The 12,303-nt window shown below is 42.3% G+C and overlaps 1 protein-coding gene across 14 annotated transcripts in view; it reads right to left on the minus strand.

Annotated features, from left to right (window-relative positions):
• Positions 1-5: 5 nt before the first annotated feature.
• Positions 6-12,303, minus strand: part of ubr4 (ubiquitin protein ligase E3 component n-recognin 4) — a 45,102-nt gene continuing 32,804 nt past the window's right edge. For all 14 annotated transcript variants that reach the window (XM_057362953.1, XM_057362951.1, XM_057362952.1 and 11 more), the window contains 39 exons: positions 12,074-12,286; positions 11,795-11,963; positions 11,567-11,711; positions 11,373-11,458; positions 11,185-11,272; positions 10,898-11,091; positions 10,570-10,809; positions 10,351-10,489; positions 10,136-10,261; positions 9,927-10,055; positions 9,502-9,845; positions 9,288-9,378; positions 9,120-9,204; positions 8,879-9,006; positions 8,665-8,794; positions 8,417-8,574; positions 8,219-8,328; positions 7,952-8,093; positions 7,771-7,852; positions 7,069-7,242; positions 6,863-6,984; positions 6,577-6,774; positions 6,388-6,468; positions 6,219-6,306; positions 5,995-6,122; positions 5,793-5,900; positions 5,585-5,704; positions 5,308-5,498; positions 5,007-5,180; positions 4,815-4,914; positions 4,508-4,726; positions 4,304-4,417; positions 3,411-3,553; positions 3,203-3,328; positions 2,400-2,594; positions 2,035-2,259; positions 1,586-1,676; positions 1,289-1,451; positions 6-1,194 (listed from right to left, as the gene is read on the minus strand). In XM_057362953.1, coding sequence (XP_057218936.1) covers positions 1,130-1,194; positions 1,289-1,451; positions 1,586-1,676; positions 2,035-2,259; positions 2,400-2,594; positions 3,203-3,328; positions 3,411-3,553; positions 4,304-4,417; positions 4,508-4,726; positions 4,815-4,914; positions 5,007-5,180; positions 5,308-5,498; positions 5,585-5,704; positions 5,793-5,900; positions 5,995-6,122; positions 6,219-6,306; positions 6,388-6,468; positions 6,577-6,774; positions 6,863-6,984; positions 7,069-7,242; positions 7,771-7,852; positions 7,952-8,093; positions 8,219-8,328; positions 8,417-8,574; positions 8,665-8,794; positions 8,879-9,006; positions 9,120-9,204; positions 9,288-9,378; positions 9,502-9,845; positions 9,927-10,055; positions 10,136-10,261; positions 10,351-10,489; positions 10,570-10,809; positions 10,898-11,091; positions 11,185-11,272; positions 11,373-11,458; positions 11,567-11,711; positions 11,795-11,963; positions 12,074-12,286 — 5,624 coding nt within the window. In that variant the 3' untranslated portion in view covers positions 6-1,129. The remainder of the gene's footprint in view (positions 1,195-1,288; positions 1,452-1,585; positions 1,677-2,034; positions 2,260-2,399; positions 2,595-3,202; positions 3,329-3,410; positions 3,554-4,303; positions 4,418-4,507; positions 4,727-4,814; positions 4,915-5,006; positions 5,181-5,307; positions 5,499-5,584; positions 5,705-5,792; positions 5,901-5,994; positions 6,123-6,218; positions 6,307-6,387; positions 6,469-6,576; positions 6,775-6,862; positions 6,985-7,068; positions 7,243-7,770; positions 7,853-7,951; positions 8,094-8,218; positions 8,329-8,416; positions 8,575-8,664; positions 8,795-8,878; positions 9,007-9,119; positions 9,205-9,287; positions 9,379-9,501; positions 9,846-9,926; positions 10,056-10,135; positions 10,262-10,350; positions 10,490-10,569; positions 10,810-10,897; positions 11,092-11,184; positions 11,273-11,372; positions 11,459-11,566; positions 11,712-11,794; positions 11,964-12,073; positions 12,287-12,303) is intronic.

Below are 12,303 nucleotides of genomic sequence, written 5' to 3' on the forward strand. Positions count from 1 at the left end.
AGATGGTATTCGTACACCTTTATTAAGTTGCGCTAAATTAAAAAGCAGACATTCAGCAACAGTTGAACATTGTAGCAGCGGGACTAGGCGAATAAACACTAACTGGGTTTTTATTTTATTTTTAACTATTTTCACACCATGCATTCAGTTGAAGAACACCGTCACAGGTGCGCCTTCATATTTAAGAATTTAACTGAAAATCACAGAGACATGTCCCAATGGAATCTTGCTTACCAGTGGCAAAACTTGCGCTTCATTTGAGGAATATTTTGTAAACTAGGGTCACATGGAAGACTAAACAAAAAGAAATTGATATTGTGACTTTGATTAAGAAAAACAAAAGCCCAAGCATAAAAGCAAAGTGAAAAGGCTGCTCTCAAAATAAATATGCAGGCCCTTTTTATACTTTTAATCTTTGCGTTTCATTGTTGATGCAGGTAAAACCCTTTACAAATTAGAAAGTAGTTTCATTTCACGGGAGTAACACATTAAACAAGTTTTCATCTCACTCTTTTACCATTTACACAAGAAAATCAATCTTCACACATTTGCATCACATCACACAACCAGCGTCAGGCCTTGCCATTCTCACAAACTGCAATCGACTTATAGAACACCACTGCAAAACAAAAATCCAGAACATTGAACATCACAACAGGAGGGTCAGAAAAGCTGTAACTATTTGCCAATTTAGAACTCGAGTCAAAAAACAACAAACAAAAAAAGTGGGGAAAGAAATAAAAGCCATCAAAGTTGTTTATGAAATAATTATATTCCCAAACAGATCACCTGCAACATGTTGGATCAAAACAGCATGGTGTGTTTCAGAGTAATAGGTGTTATGAAACCATTTTAGATTAAATGTGCATTAACTCGTCAGGCTACATGTCACTTTCTGGTTTAGGAGAGTTATAACCATATAAACCCAAGCGGAGATCAGGAGCAGAAGTGGAGCTGAATGAGAATGGGTGAGCTGATAGAAGTTTTGGGGGTCCGGGCCCCGATTGAAAGCGTCCCCTTTAGAGTTGCGAATAGCTGAGTCTGGGTAGCAAACAGACTATGGTTAGGGAACACTTGCATTGGCCAGAGCGGTCACAAGTCCATGAGTGCGGTGCACAATTGTGTGCCATCAGGGCACAGAGTTCAACAGGTCCTGCAGGAAGGCATCAGGGTCTGGGATGTCTGTAAGGAGCCCTGGAGAGAGCGTGCAAGACAAGAGTCAGTATTTTTCATATCTTAAACTTATTTAAACCAGCAGATTGCAGGCAATTATTTAAGAATTACTGACCTACGACATCCAGGAACTCTGAGAAGGATTCAGCAGGCATGAGCTCATCCTGAAAGGCCCTCAACACTCTTTCTGAAGCCTCATAGATGGGCATGTCATTATGCCTTATGTACTCTGCGAGCGAAAATGACCAGCCTCCCTCTGTGTTACTGGTGGGCACTTTCTGTAGTGGGAACATGGCAAAAATATTATTTTATAAAAACACAGTTATAGTGCACACAAATATAATTATCTAAAATATTGCAATTAAATCAACATATTAATTTTGAGTGACAGCCAATCAGAGCACTCTCGTACCCTGAACATGTCGTAGATGAGATCCACCAGACCCCAGAAGAGAAGCGGTGAGCGGTACACAGCATACTCCTTTACTGTTTTGTCTGTTAGTCTGAAATAAGAAACATCAAATCAGTAAAACAAAACATTGTTTCCAAATATATTTTCTATATTTCAAAACTATCCAAGTATATCCGAAAACAGATGCAACTTCATTACATATTTATGTTACTCTAAACATCATACCATAAGACCGCAAGCAAAACTAGACAAAAAGTACTAATGCAATTCTTCTAGATACAAGTGAGCATTAATCCTCCAGATGTACTACAGTCTTGCCTAAAGCCGAAATAAGCTCGTGAGTAATCACAAAGCACTGGCCAGCAACCAAAAATAGCAACCCTAAGCACATAAAGCACATTTACAGGTACGCGCTCAGACACGCTCAGAGTCATGCATTGCTCTCTTACTTGTTAGCACCCCCTGGTGAGACCTTACGGGCATGAGCGGTAACCAGCAGCCTGCGCAGGAAGTCAAGACGTGTAGTCTTCCAGCATTCGGGAGGAAAAATGTGCATGGCCAATATGGTGAAGTAGTGCGGCCCGTCCACCTCGTTAGAACTCTCCACCCACTTCTCACAAGGCTGGTCCAAGAAGCTCTGAAGGTTTTTCTCCTCCCGTGATGTGGCCCTTGTTCTGAAGATCAGGAAGTATACACAAATGGTTAAAAGCTTCCATATAAATGGACCAATAGCGTGTAATTCAAACCGATCAATGGTAAAAACTATTCTGAGGAAAACGGAGTGGTTGTGACCAAGTCAAAGCTGAATGCGTACGTGTTGAGGACGTAAAGAACTGTGTGAATGATGTAGGGAATGAGGTGGATGTTGCTTTCGCGGCCTCCGCCCCCTGTTTCCACACTGAAGGATTGCTCCATGGCAAACCGTAGGAACAGCAGCTTGGTATCATGAATGTTGAGCTGGTACGTGGGTTCCCTCTGCCCTGTGCACTCTTGTAGATATGTGTTGTGCCTATGAGACGGAATAAAAAAAGGTTACAATCCAGAACAATGAATTTATAAAGAGGGCCAAAGCTAGGAATTCTGGGCCCCTTTCATCAAAAAATATTGGAATTGTTAAAGCAACACTTTGTAGTTTTTCAACCTTAAAATAATGTCTCTAAAATAATTTCAATGGTAGAACAACTCTTAACCGGACAAATTCTACTGCCACTGCTACCTGAGCAGCCTCATAGCGGCTACAACCACACTCTGTGTGTGTTCTATATTCAGGTCGGCACACACAGCCCCGCCCATCCCCTGCCTGCGGAGGAGTGCGACATGGTTTCCAAACAACATTTCTGCATTCGGTTCCTTCAGCTTAGTAAACAAATTCACGTGTATTGCCCTGCGCACGGGGAAGCTTATACAGCAACATTATTTACAACACTGATAACAGACAATTGCGCTTATCAACCACATGGGGGAATCCGTGAGCAAAAGTTTTATAATGTTGCTTTAAGACCCCATGCACCTTTTTGCCTCTACAATTGTTCACTTATGTCAAAAGCTAGTATCTTTATAATACACAGTATGAGTTATTATCAGTTATTGTCAATCATACACAAACAAATTCAATACCTTGCCAGGCAGGTGGCGAAAGCAGATTCGGGTACGTGTGGCCCCCACACAGGCAGGAGACCATTGCACTTTGTGTTAGCATTCTGTAATGCGGCACTCTCCCATTCTTCACGCCCTCTAGCAAGCCTGATCAAAACAGAGAAAAAATTGAGACCATTAAGACTACAGAACATTCCCTTCATTGTATTCACAGAGTGATTTTACGCACCTGACAGCAGCAAGGTGACAGTCGTAATGGACTATGTTAAAGTGTGAGACAGTGCTGTAGCCCTGCTGTTTACGGGGTTTGTTCTCAAGCTCTTCAAGGTTTACACGCTTTGTAAATGTATAGATGCCCAGAACTTTGGTAGGCTGTGGGGTACAAAATGCATTCATCATCATAACAAAATGCACATCACGTTGTCTACTACTATTTCTACTTCCACAACATAAACCCAGAAAATATATAATTAAAGATTAGCATTATACAGTGTTGGGTAAGTTACTCTGAAAAAGTAATTAATTACTAGTTACTAATTACATATTCGATAATGTAATTAGATTACTGTACAAGTTACTCTCTTCAAAAAGTATTTAATTACTAATTACTTTCTATACCCTACATCAACCTTGATGAGTTAAGTGATTCAAGGATAAATATGAAAAGGCTCTTTTAATTCATTCAAATAAATAATATAAAACTACATAAAGTATTATTATTAATTACAAATGTGAGAATTATACATTAAAGCACGGATTTTAAAGTTAGACTTTGAATTTTGATGTCAATTCCTCTTCTGCACACACACATATTACACAAATTATTTAGTTTAATTACATCAGAAGTAACTAATTAAATTACAGAAAAAATAAGAGTAATCCCTTACTTTACTTTTTCAAGGGAAAAGTAATTAAATTACAGTAACTAATTACTTAGTAACTAGTTACACCCAACACTGTTAGCATATTAAAAATCTATGTAAACTTTTACAAAAGCATAATAGACTTCATTAAAAATATGAAGTCCACAACCACCACAAAAGTCATAAACTTTGTTATAAGGTCAACAAAAATAGCTGTTTTGATGATTGAATCTACAATATAATGTAATATCAAATGTACCTGGAACTTGTAGCCCTCTCTACAAATACAGCAGGTCAACCCTGGTTCTTCTATAAGCTCCTCCATCTGTTTCAGCAGGGATGTCTTTGTCACCACCTGACCCTTCTCATTGGTCTGGAACAAAGCAAACAAAATCAGTATATTTACTTCGTATAATAAAACTGAGAATACACAAAACAGATTAAAGCTATAATATATGCTGACTGTCATTCCCAGCGTCCCGAGAGCTTTCTGCCTCATCGCCATGGCCATGCGCTTCTTCTCTGCCCGAGTTTCCCTTCGAGCAGCGTCAATCTTCAGGTTAACCTCTGCGAGCTCCCTTAGTGCCTCCAGAAGATTCTCTGCTAAAGTGCCGATACCCTCGTCACTGGACACCTGCTCCAGCTTGTGCAAATTGGTTATTGAATCCGTTCCGATAAGCATCTATAAGGCACAGAGAAGAGATGGTTCAGTTTATTACAGACAACTGCGTGTGAAGTATGAATATGTTGTCTTTAATGTAGTCTGTTACCTGTGTGGGGGGATGTTGGGTGGCCAGACCACGCAAAAGTCTAAGGATGAAAGGAAGGGCTGGTCGAGCGAGGAATTTCTTCCAAACATCTGCATCCAGACTGCAAAATAAAATGTACGGCACTCTTTAAACGTTTGCTATATATTTGTAAGAATAAGGAACTGAATTGTAATGCATTAAGGAATGCCATACTTCTTAGCACAGGGGATATGTTTCTTCATATAGTCCAATGCACTCTGGGTAATGCCCTTCTGTAAGATGAGATCTTTAAGTTGATGGCCATTGCTGTTGTTCTTGATTCCTGCAGCTATTTTACAGAAGCAGTCCAGGAAGACTTTGTCATCTGCACTGTGCTCCTCATCATACCTTCATGAGATAGGCAATGAAAATGAGAGTTAAAATGGAAATGAGAGTTAAAAGCAGCACACACTCTCCACTTACTCCAGAAGTTGAGAATTTTTACATCTAATGTTGATATGAACAAACTCCATACTTGTCAAAGTTGCAGCAGGGTTTGAAGCGCTCAACCAGGATGTGCATCTTCTCAAGTTCTCCAAAGGATAGGTAGGGGATGATGCGCAAGAGCCCCTGTAGTACGCTGGGATTGGACCGCACAAACAAAGTGTTGATCTGGTCCAGGAGCATCACCAGCTGATCCTTATCTCCCGTCAGCAGCAGGTTACCCTGAAGAGTCAACACGATGAAGAGATCTGAACACAACTGACTCACTGCACTACTAACATTACATTTATGCAAAGAGTCATGCTGACCTTATCTTCTGAAACAGTCTCAGCATTGGCCTCGTCCAGGATGATCTCCATAATGCTAAGAACCTGCTCTGCTATAGATGCTCCACCACTGTCCTTGCTCTCCTGCTCTGCCACCAGTGCCTGGAACACAACAGTGTATATCACTTTTCACACTCAATCACCAATATTTCTGACATAACGGTGATAATTCCTTGAGTTTGTTACTTACCAGATTCAGCGTGCCCAACATGACATTAAGGGTGTTCATCTCTGGTTTCACAAGCTGTTGTCTGTTGATCTTCACTTTCACACAGTAACTAAATAACTTAAGGAGAACCTGCACAGTGATGGAAAAATTGAACATTAGAATTTTATGCCAACGCACAGCCCAATCCTCAATCTGTTGAATGCGATGGGTGAGGTGAACTCACAGTGAGAAGGTGTCTGCCCTGTTTGAAGTCTTTGATTCCTGAGAGCCGGTTCAACATACACTCCAAACCTCCACACTGCGCCATCACTCCAGCCATCTTATAAACCTCCTCATCATCCTCCTCTTCATCTGTACAGAGAACAAACACAATTTCAAAACAAGAAATATTGGTTAAACTATAAATAGATAGACAACGATGTTAAGATAGATATCAGCAAGAGATACCTGTAGTGGTGTCCAAAGATTCAATGAACTCTTCTGTGGCATCTCCTAGAAGACCTCTCATTCTGTAGATAATCCTCATGGGCTCACCCTTGTTTTGAAAGAAAAAAAATGTTTAGATGATGACATATAAGGCACATATATGAATTAAGTCATTTTTTTATTGGCTTACCTCATTGGTGGGGCACCAGACCTTCTTATAGACCTCAGCAACAGATAAATCCAGACTGATGATCTTGTTGTTCACAAGGAGCTACAAAAAAAAAAAACTTTATTCAAAAAAATGTTTTTTGGATAAAACTGCAGTACACCACGTTCATGATTAAAAGCAAATAATGCTTGTAATGAGTTTCTGATGTACCTCCATGCCACTGTCGTCCTCCAGCAGCGCCACCAGATCACAATCCTGACAGATCTTATTCTTGATATCCCTCATGAGAGGACCGATGCCTGGTTCATTACTGCTGTATGGGTTTCCTGGCATTCGTCCCTGCAGGAAGTCCTCCTGCTGTGGGTCTTTCTCCAGCGTCACAAAGAACTCTGTGACCTCATTCTCCTCCTGCACACACGAGACATACAAATCATCTTGTGTTTTAGAAAGAGGGGCTATTTTTCAAGAGCCATCGTAAAACAAGAGCTCTACTCACAGGATAAATTATGCTACACAGCCTCTCGAAGATGAAGACAGGGGTGCGATAATCATCAAGGTTGTACCGCTTTGCCGTTTCAATGCACACGGCCATGAATGCTTTGGTCTCGGACTCCGTCCCTACAACGGAGGAGATGACAATGAGATAGTCTGGCCTTTAACAATGCAGTGAAGACAAAGAAGACTTGAAGATGATGGCAGAACCTGTTGTCATGTCCTCCAACATCTCCAGCAGCATGTCTTGGGTCTCGTCGATCAGTTTGGTTCTTTGAACCACCAGCTTTCTCAGACACAGGTAACCGTTTAGCACTGTACCAACCAGTCGACTCTTAAAGTGACGCTTGATGGATTCCACCTCCACGAAAGAGGATAGCAAGCCTGTGAGAAAACATGTACTGTTACAATATATCCTAAAACCTCAAATAAAGTTCTTGAAAAGAACTGTATTCACTGTGTTTTTGTCCACTTTCTTAAAAGGTCCAGTCAGTGTGTAATTTCTTTTTTAAATTTATTGACAGAAATGTAATATAATATACCTAACTATGTCTTCAGAGGTGTATTAAGACCTTACATAATGAAGCGTTATGTTTTTATTACCTTAGAATGAGCTATTTCTATCAACATACACCGCGGGTCCCCTTGCATAGAATTCACCAAGTTGTTTCTAGAGTAGCCCTAAACGGACAAACTGCTCTACAGAGCGCATTTCGTAAATACTCTCCTTCAGCAAAGAAGCGAAAACGTGACAGCGTCTTAGTTCTGTGTCAGCCACTGTAGTGCTTCGAAAGGAACGGGGGAGGGGTGGAATGAGACGTTGGTTGCTATTCACAACCTCACCACTAGATGGCGCTACATTTTATACACTGGACCTTTAAATTGCAAGGAGATTAAAGCTACAATACATACCTGTGAGGCTCTTGAGAGCATATCCCTGCTGTAAGTCTGTGCTCAGGGTGGCTTCCTCAAGGGCGAGGAGATGGGCAATTTCCTGAAAAGGGGAGGAAGCAATTGAGTGAGTGGGGCCTAATGGAAACAACACTGTACCCATACTAAGCAAGCTAATAATATCTCCTCTTCATGACTGTACCTTGGTGATGAGGTTGCCAATGTACGGCAGGACACCACGAGCAGCCAGATAGACCTTCCAGTGTGCAGGTTTAATGAGTTTCTGGTACAAGGCCAGATACTCAGCAGCACATTCTCCAGCAATACACAGCTCATCCAGGTAACTGCAGAACAAAAATATCTGAGCGCAGCCCTAACTTCCTGTAGCTTATTTTAGCCTAATGTGGTTAAATACTAAAAGTATGATCTCTGAAAAAGAGGCCCACCCCTTTTTCTATGTCATACAAACCTTGTTAGAAGATCCAGAACTTGTTGCTTGCGGCTCGGGATTGTTGTTAGTGCTTCGACAATGGTGCAGGCTGCCTGTCTCGCTGCCTGTGTGGCTGGGGTGAAGAGCACCTAGGAAAACATCAGATCATATTAGACAACTCTAGGATAAAAAAACGACGGATCCGATAACTCCAAGGTCCTAAGAGGCACAACATACCTGTCTCAACCAGTTGTTATGTCCCAGTTTAAGCAGGCGTGGGAACAAGCCCTCCGATCTAGACCTCATGAACTGTTTCCACTTCCATACATACTTCTCCATCAGGTACTGCCTCCTGATCTCAGCCTTATTCGAGGGCTTGGAGGCCGCATCCTGACCTGAGAGAGATAAGGGTTCACAATGCATTGTATATAAGGAGATTATATAGAAAAAGGTAAAGCTTTTGAGATCAGATTTTGGATATTTACATCGAGCAGGAAGGCACTTTTTCCAGGCTTCATAAGATGCCTTGGGGTCTTTTTTGAGCCAGAGCTGAGCCTGTGCATGGATCTCATTGTTATACGGCTTGACTGTAGTCAGGGATTCAACAGCGGCATCCTGTTCCAATGACAACATCAATGAGTGAGTCAAGTAAAGCTTGACTATACAGGAACCTCAGTACTAGACTCGAGGCTGTAATACCTTGTTCTTCTTGCTGGTGGGTGCAGGGGGTTTGATGAGTTTCTGCAAGATCCTCAGACACATCAGTGTAATGTTCTCCACCACCACTGGGGTCTTTATATTTACAGCCATCAGGAACAAACTCATGGCTGAAAATGAACAGAGAAGCATTAGAGGTTGAATTGCTTTGGCAACTATGGGTTGACTTAACTTTGTCAGAGAGTCACTGAAGGATTCAAATACACTGCAGGAATACACTCACCACAGCGGAGCCTCAACTCCCAGCATCCTCCCTCTTTAGCGATGGAGTCTGTAAGCAGCAGCATTTCATACTGCAAACTGCTGACCTGTGGAGGAAAAAAACATCAGTTTAACTACATCTACTTGTGTCAGATATCTAAGTAACTATGTAACAGTCATGGTTAAGTACCAGATCAGGGTTGGCCCAGTGTCCCTTTAGGGCAGCTGACACCTTGGCGATAATAAGGTCATTCATCTGCTGAGTGGCCTCCGGGTGATCCCTGCAAAACACAGCCAAAAGCTGTTCATCTTTGACTTCTATAGACAATAAGCTGTGATAGTTGATCATTGTTGACTTTAAAGGTCTGCACATCTGTGTTTTGCTCATCTGTGTACAAATATACCTGGTGAGCAAACAGACAAGCTGGCGGACCTCCTCCCTCATGGCTCCTGTGCCACGGCGCAGATTGTACTCAAAAAGCTCTCGGATGAGACCCTGCAGTACCAGGATCTGCCTGATGGCGGTGTTGGTTGCCAATGCGCGCAGTAACGTGATGCAGTGGCCTGTGACTGCGGACGCACAACCGTAGCACTTTGTGGACGATGTGTGTCCGCAGCCAAGCACAGACAGGGCTCGGTACTGGCTGGCTGTAAAAGTGGGTTGGGCCGAGGTGCGGGATGATTTGGTAGCAGCCTCTCGCTGCTGCAGGTCATACTCAAGCAACTCCTTACGTGATGCAAGCACTTTCTAAATAGGAAAGATACAGAGACTATAATAGACTATAACGAAAACAAAGTGAACGTATGCAATGAGGTGTTGTTGACTAACCTGGATGATTTTGGAGAGCTCGTCGAATGACGTTTTGCAGTCTCCGCTGTATTCCTGAGCCAGCTGTTGAATGTATCGATTGACGCTGGCGGTGGAGGTGCCTAGCCCGGCTCCTGCTCCAGTATCATCCTGTGAACAACCATGAAAACATGAATGCAACAATCAAAAGTAACCGACCTGTCTGACAGCAAAGAGCAGTTGGAACTGACCTGTGGTTTCTCAGGCGCAGCCTCGTTCACTTTGGATAGCAGACTTTCTAGCTGTGGCCGGTGACCCATCAGCTGGTGGTACACACGGTCGGCTTTGTCCAGAAGTGTGTTGATGTTGGTCACAGCCTGAAAAAAGTAAATACTTGTAATTGCCAACATATTTACTTGTGCTTGTGTAATCATAATAATCATTATAGAATAATGTTGAAAATGACCTTTTTCCTGTCTTCTTCATTTTCTATAGGATCCACAGCACAGCAGGGTTTGGCATAAAGCATGAAGTCAAAGCGTGCATATTTACAAAAACCACAGGCGTTGCACAGGAAGGGGTCCTTCTCATCATAATTGATGGATCTAAAAAATCAACACAGTTTTATGTACAACCCTAATTTAAGCAGCATTATAGCAAATATCTGAAGTCTATTAAACCTTACCTGCACTTGTGGCACTGATAGACGTTCTCTCCGCAGTTTCCGCACACTCCTGGGTTGGCAGGCACAGAGGCGCTGCAGCGTGGACATTGTAGGGTCTCTGTAGATGCCTGGTAGTTCTCGTAAAAATCAGAGAACTCAATCATCAGGTTGGAGGCCACGATGGGAAGAGGGAGGTCGATCTTGACTTCTGTTTGTCCAGGAGTCAACTGCACCTTCTTAGCTTTGTGCCAACGAGCAGGTCTATAATAATCAAATACAATTTTGGTGAGAAACTGTTTTTAAATTAATAAAACATGAATTTTCAATATGGTCCAAGAAACATTCTCACTTGTTCTTCAGCTCAACGATGGCCTGTACGGTCCTGTTATTGTAGTAGAGGTTAATGGTGCGAACCATCTTGGTTCTCTTGAGGTCACCGATCTTCACGGTGACTTTACTGATAGTGTGGCTGCCAATCAGCTTCACCACTTGCTGTGTGGTGGTATAACGGGTGTCCACTTTGATAGATGACAGTTTGATGTTCTGATAACACAGAGTACAAAAGAAACCAACATTAAAACCCACAGCCACAACAAGCCAATTTATTAGCCATTTTGATCGCTATGAGTCACTCACTGAGAAGGGCACTTCAGGATTGTTGCATACTAAGCAGGGATCACTTTCCAAGAAGAATCCATCAAATTCCACCAGTCCAGACAGGGTGCTGAGAAGATTCAACAAGAAATGTTCACAAAACGTTCTCAACCTTCGCACCCAAAGGTTCCTAATTTTCAGATTTCAGTCCGGTAAGGGCACACACTCACTTGTATATGTTTGAATTGGGATGGTTGGTCAAGATGTGGTTCTGTGTCCTCAGAATCTCGACTGCCTTTTGAGAGTATTCCTTCAGCTGGGAATGTAGAAGAACAGTAGGGAAGCAACGAAGCATTTTTATACAAATGTCTCAGAGGGCAGCAATCACACTTATAAATAACAAACAATATGATTTCCTCTGTACCTTCTTATCCGTCTGAGGTGTTTTGAGGGAGAAGTATCCGAGCAGGTCTACAAACTGAGCTGCTTTACGCCCATAAGCGGGTAGTTCTGGCCAGATGGCCCACATCAGATCCAGCAGCAGCTCCTGCTGTGACTTATTTGAGTTCCTGAGGTAAAAAGTGGGATTAAAATAAACAACCTTATCTGGACATGAGGAAGTATGTTTAGAAAGCATGCAGCAGACATGCACCTGTAGATATGTAGAGCGAGGCAGTGGGCTTGCCAGCGAACGGATGAAGAATTGGACTCCAACAGGAAGCAACGCAGGAACTGAATAAGTGTCTCCTTATCTGCAAACTTGTTAAGTTGATTAACCAGAGCTGTGCACAGCTGATCCTCCTGACTGCCTGCTCCATCTCCTGCAAGCAACACCATAAAAATAATCTGATTTAAATGCTTCTTAATCTTCAACTATTGAAATTGATTTTCAAGAACAAGTCTATCCAGTTCACACTTTCTTCAAACTAACCTTCTTTGTCTTTTTCCTTGTCCTCTTTCTTGCTCTTCTTGCTGGAGGATTTGCTCTGGGAGGGTTGAGATGTTCCTGAACCTCCACCGGAGGCTCCAGAGGATGCCGCCATGACTTTACTGCCACACAAAGCGCAAGAGAGCAGCTGGAGCAGGACTGGAGAAACACCCTCATCTACCAGGAAACTTACTTGAAGCAGAAAGTACAGCACAGCTATAGATAACAAGAGA

The sequence above is a fragment of the Triplophysa rosa genome, linkage group LG21, assembly GCF_024868665.1.
Source record: "Triplophysa rosa linkage group LG21, Trosa_1v2, whole genome shotgun sequence".
Lineage (NCBI taxonomy): Eukaryota > Metazoa > Chordata > Actinopteri > Cypriniformes > Nemacheilidae > Triplophysa > Triplophysa rosa.